Source organism: Madurella fahalii (genome assembly GCF_045866475.1).
Source record: "Madurella fahalii IFM 68171 DNA, scaffold_2, whole genome shotgun sequence".
Classification (NCBI taxonomy): domain Eukaryota; kingdom Fungi; phylum Ascomycota; class Sordariomycetes; order Sordariales; genus Madurella; species Madurella fahalii.
This window is the reverse complement of record NW_027263972.1, coordinates 8,264,705-8,281,001: the sequence shown is the minus strand read 5'-3', so window position 1 is coordinate 8,281,001 and position 16,297 is coordinate 8,264,705. Positions and strand designations below refer to the sequence as shown.

The following is a 16,297-nucleotide window of genomic DNA, read 5'->3' as shown; positions in this document are numbered from 1 at the left end:
CACTGTCAGCGAATCCCCGCGGGAGAAAGCTTACAAGGCACTGAGGCTAGCTCGAGTGCTTAGCTGCCACGCAGAAATACCTGGACTGAAGTGCCGGGAGTAGGCTGCGTGGATAGTTAGGTCGCACCAAGCAATTACCGACCTGACGCCTCTCAATTGGTTCTCAAGCCGGAATCAGGAAGCCAATGTGGTTTGGAGGAATCTTAACTCAAAGTGCGGGGCACCGGCTGAGTTACGGGAAGGCCAGTGTCGCCTTTGAAGATGGCGGAGCCGAGAGACATCAAGGTTAAGTTGCGGTTGTTACGTTAGTTGAGTGACGACATCCATCTCAAGTGGGAAACGGAACATAGCGCTATGACCAAGCCCTTAGACCCTATGACTATAGGTACGGAGGTTTTGAGTTCCGTGATGATTTTGCCGCCGAAATGCATTTTCCTATCAGCATGCAATCAACGGGTTGCTTTTTATCGTTGCTGCCGACAATGAGCTGAGCTCTCATGCATGGATCCTGACTGGCGGCAGGAGAACCCCGATTGGACTTGGCAGACAACCTCGACGTTAGCATTCACATGTACTGTACCACCAAACTCTAAGCCTGCCCAATCGCTTCGTGGACGCAATGACTGCATCTCTCTCTGATGCCTGACGCTGACACTAGAGCACGCTTGCGTTGTACTGTACATACCTCGCCGATGCGGGCCGCGCATTCAGGTGAATGTAATACAGGTCCCATGACCTCCTGACCGCCGCCAACCTGTAGTCGTGGCGAGACTAGAACCCTATCTATCCGCTGGCAAAGTACATGCGCGAAGCAGTAGAAAGGGTGGATTCCGTCTTTAGGTTTCGGCGACCGCCGGGCGCATTGGCAAATGAACAGCTTGGCCCCAATCGAGAGTGCGCCGACTGGCCGTGAACCTGGTGTTTTCGAGTGTGTCGGTTCGGAATCCGACGACGGTCTTTGATGTCAGGCACCGGCTGTGGGGCCAATCTCTGCACACGTCATATCCGGTCTGGAACGGGTTTGCCAACAGTTGAATTGGGCTTGCGAATGGGGAAAGGTTGGCGCGAGCTTGACAGTATCGTGGCCTGCTTCCACGATACAGGGTGTGCGGAGGCTATCAGGCATATGGTTCTGAACCACGCAAAGAGGCGGTCATCCCGAGACTATGGCTCCGAGATGTATAGCGCCCTAGGCCGCTCGGCCTGGGTCGCCGGCTAAGGCGTCCCACGGGAGAGAAAGAGGGCAGCTTTTTACTAGTTATAGTGTGAAAATGATCCTAGTACCGTCGGGGGTAGCTCGACTTCGGGATATTCCGCCATGGCAAACCCAATCCCTGGGGGCTGTCTCAATGGTGCGGTCTGCGAAACACGCCGAGGGTGGGCATACACCCCGGCATTTGGACATGTGATTGTCGGGTGATGTGGTTATATTGCTGGCTGCTGCCGCTACGTCCCGTCCGACGGACATGGTCAACGGGTGAGGGGTCACCGGTGATGTCTGCTTCAAAAATCGCACTCGTGGGGTGAGTTGGTCGGTGAACACCAAGAAACGGGGGCAGGATCCTGATGGCTCCACAGTCGCACACCGAGATCGCGCAACGGTGGGGCTAACCACAAATAAATCATGCAGGGTCATGGTCCGTGCAAGACTCCACCCAACAGCGGTAAGAGGCGTACCATGTCGCACGAAGGTGACCAGGACGAAAAGAGTCGACAACGTTAAGGAGTCAGCGTCCGCAACGTTCCCGAACAACAACAGACAAGCAGACCAGTAATACTTGGATTACGGTGCTCTGTATGGTGAGGTAACCGCTAGATTGGACTTGGGCGACGCAACCCCAAGCTGCTATTTGCAGCAGTCACTGCATCCTGAATCCTTTCCATTTGTTGGTTTTCGTCTTCGTGCATACATCCGGCCACGCAATCTTTGCAGCTTATACCCTCAGATATGTCCCGTCCATCCTAGCAGGCCCCTTAAATGGAGACGCACGACAACCGGCCCGAAAATGGCACAGCTGCACCGGCTGGACGGCACGCCATGGAACATACACCATCGGGCTGCCAATCTTCCATTCGCAAGGTTTATGATAGCTGCGTCCTCCGCTGGCTCGGCAAATCACCACACAGTGTTGCCAACAATGCTCCTGTCCCGTCGTGTACGACCCTAAGGTTGACATAGCGTAGTTTGTCACGCACGGCAATACATGTCAAACTTCAAGACCATTGGCAGTAAGTCAAGCCGACCAACATTTGTCGCCACATTTTTCCCTTCTACTGCCGCTGCTATTTCTCACATCCACCTGATGGACTGTTTTACTGATCCGACGGTACCTTAGTTGCGAGACCTGAGACTCTGAAGTTGCGCCATCATGCGAGTCAGGAAACGATGGCCCTCCTCCCAGTTAGTAACACAGATCTTGGCCCAATCGACCCCTTTCCGTCGACGTGCAGCCTAGGCATACTTGTCTGGTGAATCAGAGCTTCTTTCGTGTTCCTGGTTGGAGCCTGTGCTCTGATAGAGGGCATCTGCGATGCCTGCTCGCATCTTTGCAGACCGTCTCGCAGACTGGGTGCGCTTTACGCCGTTGAGCTTCTCCCACCCCTCAGAGAGACTTTGTCGGACAACACCGGGAATAGCCAGGCATAGCATGCGTGAATTGGGTATCTGTGCAGTTGTTTTCTCCGCGCAACCGAGGCCGGCGACTGCTCACCCATAGATTCTTCCCACCGCTACTGCATGTTTCTACCCTGGTACTACCTCAACCGGCTCAACGGACACAAAAAATCGCGCCCTTCCGGGGGAACGAGAAGCTCGTTCGGCAGCACAAAAGCCGCGACATGCGTGAGTGGACGTTCAATGTCGCGGACGCGGGCATACTGTCAACGAGAGGTGCATACCGTGTCAAATCATTTCAACAATCGCTATCATGCGGGGTTCATCGGAGCGTGCAGGCGACGTATTGCCAGAGACCTTCTCGGGATCTCCCCACGTGCGTTCAGAGAGCCCAAGCTGTCTGTCGGTTTTGGCAGTGACTGGCCCAAGGAGATAAGGGTTACGTGCCTACTCCTCGCAGCGGCCGGACAAAAGGCGTCTTATCGACGGCCCAACATATTGGGTGTCCGTGTGATCGACCATGCCGATCCATGTGCCATTGATGAGCTAGCTATTTACTCAACCTGATTGCCTGTGTTCCTGTGTATTGTTTGCCGGACAGCGGTGTACGTGGCGGCACTGACTGTTCCGGGCATGGTAAGGTAGCTGCGGCAATCTGTGAGACGGACAGACTGAATCAGAATTCTCGCGGCGCGGACCGACAGGTCGGTGTCTTACACAGAGGAGGGATACCAGTCTTGATCGGGCATCACAGCCGGCTGACATCGGGAATGGTGTCACAACACAAGCAAAAACCGTAATTCCTTGCTGGGCCAAGACCCACAAGACAATAGCGTATAGCCTATCCGTAGTGGTCCCTTGGTGTCCTGCGCTTGGGAGTTGCAGGAGTGGAAACTGTGAGACCAGTGTCTCCGGATAACCAGGCCAGCACTTCCGCACCTATCTCGTCTACCACATCTACAAGATACGGTCAGGTTTCGAGGCTAGCATACAGCTGGCACGTTGGTACCAGGTTCCTGAGAAGCCGTCAAGACTCATTGCCCTGAAGGATGTCTCGCCGTCCCGATCCGATGTCTGTGGAAGGGCAAAGGGATACCCTCGAAGGTACTCAGGGGTTGGGAACTCGGGCGACTGATCGGTACACAATCTGAAGTGGGCCAGCTCCGTCGGTTGACCTGAGAGTCGCAGTCAAAGGAACCCCAACTCGCCACAATTAACTCAATACAGAATATGGCTAGGTACCAGCTTACCCATATCATACACCGTATCGCCGGCGCCCCAGCACGCCCCCATCCTTTGCAACGTGAACACAAAAGTCCCATCTGGCATGTTAGACCTCATCAACCCGTAACCAAATCGCCCTCCCTGATGCTGTAATTCGACCCCTCCCTAGAAACCCGAACCTCACGAGAACCTACACCTTCCCAGCTCCGCCCCGGCCCCCCCCCCCCCCCCCCCCCCATTCACAGAGAAAGATTGTAAGAATATTCGTCCTCCATGTTCTGGCTGATCCAAAGCACAACCGAGCTAGACGGAGAAACAAAGTGTGCGTCAGTACTTCAAATAGCAACCAACAAAAACCACTCGGGCTTGGAATAAAACAAGAATAGGGGGGAAGGGGGGAAGAGAATGTAAAATACTCACCTCAGCCCAACCAGCGCATTAGCAACCAGATTCTCCACCCCCATTATCAGCGCCTTGCCCTCCACGCCGGGCACGACAAACTTGAGCACCAGCACGGTCACGCCGCCCGCCATGCCGCCCGCGAGCGCCGCGAAGCCCAGGAACAGCACGACCCGCGCCTTCCACGCGACCCCGGAGCCCGAGTAGCTGAAGCTGTCGGCCGACAGGCGCGCCTTCTCGACGCTGTTGATGATGAGCATGCCCAGGCTGCTGAAGATGAAGGGCAGCCAGTCGACAAAGGTCACATGGATGCTGGAGCCGTTGAGGGCCGACTTGGACCACACGGCCGAGTCGAGGAGGACGTAGAAGGCGAGCGAGAACTACAAAGCCGGGTTGGGTACCAACACGGACCCCCAGAGGTTAGCTACCTTGGGCCGGTGGATATAGTAGAGTGGGTGAATGGGGAAATTAGAGAGGCGGGGAGGAGGAGAAGGGGGGAAGGGGGGCGCCCTTTACGTACCAGTCCGCCGGCGGCATATACCCCCGCGTTACGCGCCCATATGCTATTCATCCACTCCGGCCTTTTGAACTTCCAGAGGCGTTCCTCGGACATTCTGTAACGGAGGCGCTGGGCTGGGGGCAGCGGCGGGATGGGGATGGAGCTGGCCAAACTGCAGATAGCAGAGACAGTGATGCGAGATCGATTCGGATTGGGGCTATCGTGCGGCTTTCAGACCTGTTGATCCTTGCCGTTCGCAGGGCAGACAAAGCTTGGTTTCGCAGTATTTACTGTACGTTTGTCGTTTATCGTTGTTCGGCGGGTTACGTTGTCAAGGATGGTCGGGAGGCTAGGCTCGAGCTCAGCTTCCCGGAGGATGACGACGTTGGAGCGAGCGAAAGCGGACCCACCATTTGAAGGCTGACAGTTCTTGGCACAGCGCAACACAAGACAGCGAAGTATCGCACGTGACCTCCCTGAGCGACACCAGCCGCTTTATTTCCCTTTGATACATTATTTTATTTTATTTTTATTCTTATTTTTATTTTCATTTTTTCTTTCCTTTCGGTACAAGCGCCTTCGATCTGGGGCATATTTATGGTATAGTTAAAAATATCCCCCCAGCCAAACGCAATGGCGGATCTCAAAGTATACTCACGGGCCGGGCGAGAGCACTCTGATTTACTTATACGGGTCCTGTAATGCAGATGGGGAATAGGGGAATAGGGGAATATATAAGCCGGAAGAAAGTACAAGAAGGAAAAAAAGAACGCACAAAGCAGGTAAAGTGGGCAATAGAAGATTGTGCCTGGGGATGCAGCTACTGCAGCTGCATGCTGTGCAAGATAACATGTTTAATACCTGCTAGATATATTTGCTAACTCTGTGATGATGTTGATGCTCCTCTACGAATCGCTCCCGGTTCCCAAAACAACCACCACCCCAACCCCGAACGCCTCCTAAGCATTAACTCGACAAGTGGCCTTTGCCACTCCACACATCCCCTTTCACCATCTCGAAACCACAGAAGTCAAGAAAACGGGAATTACACCTCCATGTCATTAGATCTCTCCGCAACGGGGTTTCCATCTTGACATATTGTACAATGCCGCCAGGAAGGCGGCTCCGACGGTTTCACTTCCGTTGCGCAGAAAATCTAACCACGCTACTTCCCATCTCCCCCTTCCTCCCCTCACCGAAACCGAGTTAGAAGCCAAGGCTATTAGGCGAGTAAACCAAGTATAATGTACAACAAAAGGTTAATAGTTTGTCCCTCGCTCGCTTGAGCATGCGGGAGGCAACGAACTGAGAACAGACCAATTATCATCTCCGGTAAGAAGAAGCGCAAAGTAGCCAAAGTGCAGGCAGACATCTCAAATAACAATGTGCGCCGGCCCCCTCCTTATCGCCGCGCGATCATGAAGCAGAAGAATGATGAATGCCGTCCTGGGGAAACGTAAGAAAAAGCATCGCGATGGAGGGTTGATTGTTTGACGCCGTGATAGAACATGCCCCAACCGGATCGTTTTGCGATATCTGATCAAGTCGCCCGAAACGCCGTAATAATCTCGTTGCCGTGTGTCGATGTATTCGATGTATAGTCTCCGTGAAGGCTCGACCCGTCCCGTAAACTCATCACATTGGTCGTAGCGTCTTCTCCCCTCTCCTGCTTCAGATCTCGATTGTCTTCATTGCCTCTTCTACCTCCACAACAGGCTGCTTGCCGTTTGCTACTGCTGAGCCATTTGCTGGTGTGTCGGGCTTGGCCTCCTCGGTGGCAGCATCGCCATTGGCAGCCAACGCGGTCAGTCTCGGCGCACTATCTTTGTTCTCCTCGCCGCTATGCCGGGGGGTATCGAGCTCGACCAGCTTCTCCCTGGGTTTGGAGGTGCCTGGACTCGAGGCCCCCTCCTCTGCCACCCGCGCTAGGGGGCTTGACTTCCCATAGCCGGGCCGGATGGGGCTGGGGATCGGGGACACAGCGTTGAGGCGCTGCATCGACCGGCCGCGGTTTTCGCCGTTGACTTCCGTCGGGCTGGTGTAAGGCGAGTTCGGCGCGCTAAGTGACGCCCCGGGGGCCATGGACTTGCGCTTGGCGGCGGTGCGCCCATACTTCTGATCCATTCTCCACCGGAGGATGTCAAAGTAAGCCGGCTCGACACGGGCCGCTTTAAACTCGCGCAACTTGAGCTCGCCTGTATCCTCATCAACGAACCACCTCCCGCTCTTCAAGTCGTCCGCTACAATGCCCAAGAATGCCGCCCACGACCGCGCAACCACGTATTTCGTGTCGTAATCCCGCCCGAAAAGGATCACTTGGCCCCATTGGCCCTTGGGACCGGGCGCGAGATCCACGGCCAGGTTATTGCCGCCCCAGTCTCGGACTAGAGGGATCCAGGCCGGATGGGCATAAGCCTTCTGCACGGCGTTCGGGGGCACGCAGTCTTGACGAGCCAGCAGCTCCTGTCTCCAGTTCCCGTTCCGTGGCGACGCCGGCGCTGAGCTGGACGAAGCCGCTGTGGATGAGGATGCGTGGCTGCTGCTCCCCCCGAGAGCCTTTGACGGGACAGCTGGCCTGGGGAACGTCGCTTCGAGCAAGAACTCTTGGTTGACTTTCCGCCAGTTTTCCCACTCCTGCACAATTTCCTCGCAGTCGAGAAGCATTGAACCGAAAATGATGCCCGTTGGAGTGCCGCCCCGCTCCTGGCCGTCGTGGATCTGTAGAGACTCCCGGACGTCTTGGGGAAGGGAGCAATCGAGCTGGTACTCTAGTTCGTTGATATCGTTGGCCGTGCATCCTTCGCAGAGCTGATCGAACAGCTCGGGGTAGTGCTCCTCAGCCCATTTATCTATCCTATTCCACGAACTGCTGACGGAGGGCGGCGGCGGCATGCCATCGTTGAATGACTGCATTGGGATCTCGCCCGTGGGGCTTTGCATTTCGAAACCGTCATTTGCGCTCGACTGCCGCGCATTCATAGATCTCATGCCCGGTGAATAAGGTCTGTTGGAGCCGGGGCTCATCGGGGCGCCCGGCGAGGTAACAGAGCCGCCGTGAGCGGCATCAAAGGTCGATGTCGAGTGACGCCCTGTCTCGTCGCGGTATGGTGAAGTGATGTCGGCGCGCGAGTCACCCGCGGCTAGTCCGTTTAAGGGGACATGGCGGCCTGATCTATACGGAGCGTCGTAGGTGGAATCTGGGACCTTTGTCAGCAAGTGGTCGCAAGGTCGATCTATCACGGGCAGCGCTGACGTCGGTCATAGCTGGTCATGGTATGCCAGAAAGAGCGAAAGGCAGATCCTATCCTGTAATGGTGGGCCAGGTTGGTTAGCGAAGCAGTAAGACCGCCTTGGGACCGCGGCAGGAGTCGACGGCACATACGAAGCCATGTTGGGCGACGGGATCCCGATGCGGTGTGCGGTGGTTGCGGAGCGGTAAAGAGGAGAGGAGAATCGCGACCAAGCGAGACCAAGTTCCTAGCTACCTTGGTCGCACAAGAGTGCTGTTTGGCAGGTGAATACGGGCCTGGTTGGCGCGGAGAATCACAAGCGACCGGACTTGTACCAACGACCCCAGGGCAATGAAACGGGGAGGCCCAGGGAAACCTCGGGGGATCAGAAAACAAAACAACTAAACGAGCGATGCATCCGCATTGACGGCGATGATGTAGTGGGCAGCTGCAGAGAACGGTCGACGATTGGGAAAGTTGGCTTCCAAGCTTCTTCGCGCCAGGAGAGAAAAGAATCGGCCAATGCAAGCTTGACCTTCGAAACGGCGCGAGCCCTCGCCGGTGCGTTTAATGGGAAGGGGGTGAGGATTCCGCTCGCATTGGGTGGATGGTGGGGAGGCAACAGGCCCGGCCTGGCTGGCGGCACCCCGGGGTCCACCGCACGAACAGCCAAGCAGAAGCCGTTGGAAGCTGTCATTTTCCATTGGGCCACACAGTACACCGTCCCGGTCCCCGGTGTGAACGCAGGATCAGGGACAATGCAACAGCATAAAGTCGCAGTGTTGGTGAGATACTCAATCCGCCCATACAGCACCACTGCCGAACTTAATGTCACCCTTTATCAGAGCAATCTCCGCCTCTACCAAGCTTTTACACGTTTCGTGCGTCTTCTGGATATTAACACAACGTCACTGTCCGGTTTTCAAGTTTCTCCCCTCTCTCCCGTTTTCTGGCTTGGGGTACAGTCAAGAGGCTGCTCCGGCCGACACGGCAATGGCCGAGAGCTAAATCTCCGTTCCCCTATCTACAAGTGGAGGTCTCTTGCTCGCTTATTATGTATTTGACAGCCATGTGCAGTAGACGCAAGGACGGTGGATCCGTGCAGGGGTAATGGCAAAGATTGCCATCCCTATTCCCCTGGTTTTTTTTTTTTTTTTTTTTTTTTCTCTCCCCCAAAAAGGCTTGTCGGATAATGGGCAACTCAGGGGACCCAAGCACTGTCGGCCTTTGTTGGTTCAGGAAGGGCGGTCCGATGCGGCCTTCGAGGATAGCGGCCTTGGATCTCCTATGCAGGTCATCGTTGTTTGGGGCGGTGGCTCAGCGCTGTTTGCGGCGATCTCGGTCCTATTAGGGCACATGTTTCACCTACTGTGATTTCCTGTTGGCCCATCCCACGTTGCAGCCGAACAGTGAGGTCTCAATGTCGAGAGACACGCCCGGCAGCACTGCGATTAATACTGCAGCTAGTCGAGACAACACCACTCTGCAGCTGCAGTCGCATCTAGTCCAGCCTCCACCACCGGATAGCGATCGGGCTGACCTGTCCACCTCATCTTCTCGCTTTCTTTTGTCCGAGACTGACAGCTTGTCATCTTATCCTTCCCACATGATGGAAGCCAGAAACATTGGGGGCAAGCAGACTTCCTCCCAGCCAATCCCGTTTCAGGGAACCCCGCACATTTGGAGTCGACTGGCGCTTCCCGCCGTCCTTCTCAGCACATCGTCCAGCCAAAGTTCCAAACCGGGCTCTGTGTGCCGCTCGACAACACCTGATTGGGTTGCAACAGCGTGTTTCGTGCTCGTTTAGTGCTGTTTGGTTTCGAAGACTGAGCTTTTCTCCGCGCTGCAACGACTCCGCCACACTTTATTGGGTTTCAGTCCTTCGCTGCCGAACCAGAAGGATACCGTTGAGAAGGGGCTGCCCAACCACTCCAAGGCGGCCCGCGAGCGCATGTGGGCATATCGCCTCTTTGCTGTCTGCCTCCCTGCCTCGGCGGTAGTGGCAAATCCCTCGATGCAACTGTAATGTGGAAATCCCCGCCTACTGGTGACGTGGTATAGATGGGTAGGCTTTTGTGGCAGCGACACGGGGAACGCGGTATTGCAACCACATGGGAATAAATAGAACCGCAGACCCCTGAAAAAAAAGATGCTGGACAGCCCAAGTGCTGGTCAGCACGGATAAACAGCCCAGGGAACGCTACAGCAACTAACGTAGCAGCAGCAGCATCATCACGATGATGCATGCATGCCAGTTTTATGGTCAATCGTTGCATCCACAAGTCGTCAGATATCTGAGGCTGCCTATCGCCGAAAATTCATAGTGAGACGGGCATGGCCATGATACCATTCCAAAATTTCCTCTGATTTGGAGAATATCAAGGCACCGTAGCGCCCCGTAGCTCCCGGTAGCCCCCCTTTATAACACTCCCCAAGCCCTTCCACGCTTCCCAGCAGCCCACCTCAACGTTGAAAGTAGACTCTCCCAAATTGCCTGAAGCGCCTCAACTCTGCCACATATACTCGCTCAACGCCAACAACTTATCCGCCATCTGCCTCCTCGCAGCGGCTGCCACCCCCCTCTCCGGATCCGCCAGCTGCTCACTATAGCACAGCTCCAACAACGCCTTGAGCTCGTCATACGTGAACCTGCTATCCCCATCCCTCGTCCCGGCCCCATCGCCCTTCTCCGCGGGCGTCCTCGCCGCCTCGCTGTCCTCCCTCGCCTTCTTGACGATCTCGTCCGGGCCGAGCGTGAACAGCTCAAAGTACCGCGCCGCCCGGTGCAGGTCGACGCCCGCGGCCTCGATGTTCTTGAGGTTCTGCTGCAGCACCAAGATGTTCAGCTGCATCCGGCCGCAGCCCTTGGCGTTCATGGGCGCGACCATGGGCGCGTTGGCGATGAGGAAGGCGTTGACGAGCAGGGCTAGGCCGGTGCGGACGTAGGCGGCCTCGCGCTCGCGCAGGAAGCGCGCCGCCGTCTCGTCGAACGCCACGAGCTCCGAGTTGAGCGCGAGGATCTCCGGGTCCGGCTCGTCGACGACCTGGTCGAGCAGGTACGGCGCCGTGACGTGCGGGGAGAGCGCCGTGTGCAGCGACTGCGCGATGCGGCAGCGGATCTCGATGTGGAGAGTGCGTAGGGCGACCGACGCGAGTTCGGAGTAGGATGTTAGGATGCTGTCGAAGGATCTGTGGGCGGAAAAGGTTAGTAAAAACGGGGAGTGAAAAGGGGGCGGTTTGCGAACAAGGGGAGGATGAAGGGACCCAGGATACGTACTGAACTGTCTCCTGCGTCATGGGGAGGTAGACAGGACCGTCCTCTGCTGTGGCCTTGCTAGGGTCGTTGAGCAGCGTCCAGCGCTTCTTCTCTGGCTTGGGTAGGTTTGACCGCGACGAATCTGTCTCGTTTCTCGTGATGTGCCGCAGGCCGAGAACTTTTACGGACAGCCACTTCATGCTTGTGTACAGAAGGCAGAGCGACGAGATGGTCTCGCGGTCCTGGATGATGTCGCTGGCCTCGAGCTTCTTTTCTTTGGTCTGCGCGATGAGCAAATTGGCTTCCTTCTCGATAAGCTCGAGGTCCGGCGTCTCTGCTTCCCACAGTTTCTTCAAGGTCTCGTGGATCCCGCTAGGCTCGAGCGCCATGACGGCAGATGCCCGCAGTTCCTGGGTGTTTGAAGCTTCTTCCTGTGTCTTGGTCACGAGAGCCTTGTACCAGTTGAAGCACCTGTCGTAGTATCTGAGCATCTGCGTGATGATGAGTGAGCTCAGCGCCTGGTCGTGCGGGATCGTTCCCAGCATCCTGCAAAAGGCGGTCACAATGGTGAAGAAGGCAGTAGCCCCCTTGAAGACCGGCCGCTTTGCCACGTTGGCCCAATCTGGGTCCTGGAGGAAGGCATCTGCCTCGCCGAAAACTGTGTCGCTGAGTTTGCCAAGTGTCTCGTCGAGCTGGGGTTGGAAGACGTTGACGAGGAAGTTGTCTAGGAACGTCGTCAACGTGCTTGTGGCCAGATCAGACCCAGGCGGGACAATGCTTTTCAGCCGTTGAAGAAAGACAAGCGTGGGTGGCAGGAGCAGGCTCATGTTGAAGACGCTGGGTTCCACGAGAGACTTGTACGTTCCGCTTCCTTGCTGATTGTTACTGTAGTTGGTGCTCTTCCTAGAAGCTGCGGGGTCGGATCGGGGGATGACTAGGGCGGTCTTCTTGTCAGGCCCCTTCCGCGTGTTGGAGGTCAACCCGGGGACTGCGGCCCGAATGATGCTATCCAACGCCTCGTACTCAGTCGTCATCTCTGTCGACTTGGCATCGGCCTCGGCGAACTTGAAGAGGTGCTCTCGCGAGGTATCCGCTTTCCCGTTCAGCCCGGCTCCTGGCCTAGGGTTCGAGCGGAACTGGTAGACGTCGGCATCCGTTGTGACATAGTTGTGCAAGAGCGAGCGGATCTCGTTTTGGTACAAGTTCCAGAGTTCCTTGAAGCTGCCGAGTAGCGCGATGTTATTGCCCGCCCCTTCACGGCGGATCAACGCTTTGATCGACTCGTGGAACACACGGTGGCCCTCAGCAATGGCCTCGAACTTGCCGTAAAGCGTCCATAGCAGATCGTATATGACATCTGCCCGCATCCGCGTTTCGCGCTGCCCGTATATGTGGAGCCCATGGGAGCCGTGCGAACCGCCTCTCAGCGAACTCGGATGCTTCTGATCGATGTCGTTTATGGTCTCGTTTACAACCGCAAACAACTCGACAGGGAGCCTCTGCTTCAACGTGTCGACAGCAGATTCCAACCTCCCTAATTTGTTCAACGCCTCAACCAACAGTGTCACATAGTAGAAGGTGTCCGCCTCGGGATTCTTGTGGGGATCTTCTGCAACCGATCGGTCCCAATCAATCGTGTCTAGGACGGCGTGAAAAGGCGCTACGGCGGGGGAGTCCTTGAAGGCCTCGTTGAGAGCGCCCTGGCTTTTTGCTAGGTTCTGCCACCGCTCCTGGCAGTAGGGCGACTTGAGATAGAGATGCTCGTGCAACTCCTCCACCAGAATGTCTAGAAGGGCTGTCTCTTGGTTCACCAGATAGCTGCGCAGATCACTCAAAGCGCCGATGCCATCCAGCTCGGGCCTCGTCAGCTTCCGCAGCGCATTCTGCAGGACTTCAACGGCGGTGAGGAACCGTTTCTCGGATATCCTGGCCTCGAGCTGATCGGGCACGGTGCGCAGGTCGTCTAGCTCGTTCAGGGTTTGCAGCACTTCCTCGTACATGCGCGATGTTGCGTGTAGTTTCTTGAGCTCCGGATCCGTGGTGCATAGGGCCGTCTTGGAGGCGGCTAGAGACTCTTTGAGAGCGCGCACCTTCTTCTGCGACGTCTGTATGCTCCCCTGAATCTTGTGGAATGTGCCGATGGAGCTGTTGAAGCCCTGGTGGTACTCATGTACGATCTTCTTGAGTGAGTCCTGCAGGTACTGGTGTGTCCGCTGGAAATTGCGGTACTCGTGGGCGCGGCCAACGGAGCTGGTGTCAAGCAGTTGTAGGGCCAGTTGGACGGGGATGCAGTCATTCTCGCACATGGCGGGCCATTCTTGTTTGATCAGCTCGAGGACCTTGGCCATCTCGCGCTCGGCGTTGGTCTCCTGAGAGCGCTGGGCGGAGCGCGGCGGGGGCGCATTGCGAGCGGCCGGAGATGGTCGAGGATTCGCCTGCCGGAGCGGGGCCGCATTGCGGTCACTGCCATAACCCTCCCCGTACGGATCGTACTCATCGTCCTGGGGGTTGAGGTTGCCGTAGCCGCCGTTGCGGTACGCCTGGCCGTATCTGCTGGACATGGTAGATTCGGTGCGCGGGACGCTATCGGACGGAATTGCTCTTCATTCTCGGTCTCGGTTTGACGATTGGCTTGTGATCTGTGAATATTATGCAGCCAAGCCCGATCGTAGACGCAGAATCTTCAAGCTCGCTGGGTTTGAGCTCGGGGTTTATTCACGGGCTGTGAAGAGTGGTTGCTTGGTTGGTGTTTCGAAGCGGGCTCTCGGTTCTCGCTGAAGATGATGCGCTGCGGCGTGCTGCAGTTTGGGGCCTGATCCACCTGCACCGGCATGGCTGCCAGGGGCATGGGCATCTGTACTGATTACATACAGTACGGGTATCACTGCATCTCGCTATGGGGCAAGGGAGTCTGGATTTGGCATCTAGTGTTTGCTTCAAGAAACCTAACAAGTCTCAGATGCACTTTTGCGGGACATCTCAGATACTTGTATTCCAAAGATGCATTTACTGAAGTCCGGAAACTGTCCAAGTCTGGCTGGGCTTGAACGGTAACCTTTGCACATACCAAGTACAGCATTTAGTACTGTACGTGTACAGTACTTGCAAAGACCGGGATCCCCCGCAACATCCCATCCCTGCCAATTCTTCTCTGCCCCACATTCCGCCAGGCGCGAACTGATGCCAAGCATCGCATCTCGTTCGAGTCGCAACGCTCAGTGCCAAACGCCCTCAAGGTAGCCTCGGATTCTGTACTGATGCAGGCAAGCGTCCGGAGCGGCTCTGTACTTGGACGCAGCGGGGGATGAGGGTGCTAACGCAGCCAGCCAGAATACGTTCTATCGGCGCAATGGCGGCGAGTTTTCCAATCTTTGCCCCGTCGCGGTACGCTGGCATCAGTGAACCCGTCAAGCGGCCTAAGGAGTTTGCCTGCTTTTCATATGACGAGAATCACAAGTGGTGCTTGGGCGACAAGTCTCTGAAATGGTACTACCCGCCGTATCTCGGCACGGACCTGAAAAAGGGCTACGACAAATTCATCAGACATGATGACACCACCGACGAACACTTGCACGGCCTCCTCAAAACCCTGATGATGCATGAGCAGGCGACAAATGAAGCGATTGATGCTCACATTGTCACATGGAGGGGCATGATGACCAAGGTACATTCACAGAAACACATCTACGCATAGCGCCTTGGTTGACACCGTCATCTAGATCATGGCCGCACCTTATGACAACGAGCCGTAAGGGAGCTGCATCTCTGTTATTATTCTTCTCGGGATCACATGCTGAATTTTTTCCTGCTGTTTCGTCTAGGTTCGAGATGAACGCTACCCTCTACCGGAATTGCATGTAAGCCGCGACCGCTATACTGTCTTTGAGTTGATGCCCTCGTGCTGACGGATTCGAAAGCTTCATTGAAGAGAACAATGAATTCAAACTTAAGAAGAGGGGGGCTGAAGACCCCCAACCCAATCGCCAACCCTACAAACAGGCAATGTACCAATACTGGGGTACGTTCTGCCAAGTATGGTAGCCGTAACATTACAGACTAACATCGCTGCAGGGTACAAGTTCGAGACGCTCTGCACAATGCCACGGCCGTGGGGAGAGACATCAAGAGACTATATCGAGCACCGCGATGAGGAGATCGTCAATAACAAGGAGCAGTACTGCTCGGTCGTCCGGACAGGGTTCGGCAACATGATAGTCTGTCTCGGGGGTGAGGTTGACGCGAGTATGCCTCCTTTCTCTAACTTCAGTCTGCTCACTTGGCTGGCAGCGATGCTGACCCCACGCAGTTTGGGATGCCAAACCCGAGACACCAGGAGCTCCCATCAACTGGGTTGAGCTCAAGACGAGCGCCGAAATCAATCACCCATCCGATCAAGTGAGGTTTGACCGGAAGCTCATGAAGTTCTGGATCCAGTCGTTTCTCCTCGGCGTGCCAAAAATCATTGTCGGTTTCAGGTCTCGGGACGGCATACTCACAAGCGTCAAGGAGCTCGAGACCATGAAGATCCCTTATGATGTTCAGAGCCGAGGCAGGGTGAAGTGGGACGGAAATGTCTGCATCTCATTCACCACAAAGTTCCTGGAGTGTAAGCCCTTTCCTTCCGCCTTTCCGTGCCGCACACCAGTGGCTAACGATTGCATAGGGCTCCGCCTGACCCTCAGAGACGAAGGCGTCTGGAGGATCCGACGAGCCGAAGGATCAAACCAGATCGAGCTCTTCCGGGTTGAGGAGGTGGGACATGGCGAGATCATCACAGACGGCTTTATGAACTGGCGGATCCAGCTCGGACTCATCCAGGCGAAGAAGGCAAAACAAGAACTATCACCCCCACAGCCACAACCGAAATCACCCAAAAGCCCACAGAACAAATCGCGATCAAGGTCACGGTCACGATCGCGGTCACGGCAGCGAGGATTAGAGCGGGAACCAGAGCCAGGACCAGCCGCAGAACCAGCATCAGCATCCGGTTCGGCTGCATGAATAGCGTATGGACGGGATAGAACAATGTATTGTACGAGAACGATGGGACGGCAATGTTCAGGATCGGAGATACC

At 55.8% G+C, this 16,297-nt stretch overlaps 4 protein-coding genes across 4 annotated transcripts; 1 reads left to right on the top strand and 3 right to left on the bottom strand.

The window, feature by feature from the left end:
- Positions 1 to 4,077: 4,077 nt before the first annotated feature.
- On the bottom strand, positions 4,078 to 4,850 carry VPS68 (Vacuolar protein sorting-associated protein 68; the record flags this gene model as incomplete). The annotated part of the gene is made up of 3 exons (XM_071060638.1): positions 4,078 to 4,141; positions 4,259 to 4,617; positions 4,758 to 4,850. The coding sequence occupies 3 exons, from the start codon at positions 4,848 to 4,850 to the stop codon at positions 4,078 to 4,080; spliced, it is 516 nt and encodes a 171-aa protein (XP_070916739.1).
- A 1,557-nt stretch (positions 4,851 to 6,407) lies between these two features.
- SMI1 (Cell wall assembly regulator) lies at positions 6,408 to 8,116 on the bottom strand (the record flags this gene model as incomplete). The annotated part of the gene is made up of 2 exons (XM_071060637.1): positions 6,408 to 7,933; positions 7,990 to 8,116. 2 exons carry the CDS (start codon positions 8,114 to 8,116, stop codon positions 6,408 to 6,410), a joined length of 1,653 nt encoding a protein of 550 aa, XP_070916738.1.
- Positions 8,117 to 10,470: 2,354 nt separating this feature from the next.
- Positions 10,471 to 13,783, bottom strand: SEC8 (exocyst subunit; the record flags this gene model as incomplete). The annotated part of the gene is made up of 2 exons (XM_071060636.1): positions 10,471 to 11,155; positions 11,244 to 13,783. 2 exons carry the CDS (start codon positions 13,781 to 13,783, stop codon positions 10,471 to 10,473), a joined length of 3,225 nt encoding a protein of 1,074 aa, XP_070916737.1.
- Positions 13,784 to 14,571: 788 nt separating this feature from the next.
- On the top strand, positions 14,572 to 16,223 carry RAI1 (decapping endonuclease targeting mRNA; the record flags this gene model as incomplete). The annotated part of the gene is made up of 7 exons (XM_071060635.1): positions 14,572 to 14,886; positions 14,942 to 14,970; positions 15,044 to 15,079; positions 15,140 to 15,240; positions 15,294 to 15,464; positions 15,529 to 15,828; positions 15,886 to 16,223. 7 exons carry the CDS (start codon positions 14,572 to 14,574, stop codon positions 16,221 to 16,223), a joined length of 1,290 nt encoding a protein of 429 aa, XP_070916736.1.
- Positions 16,224 to 16,297: the final 74 nt, after the last annotated feature.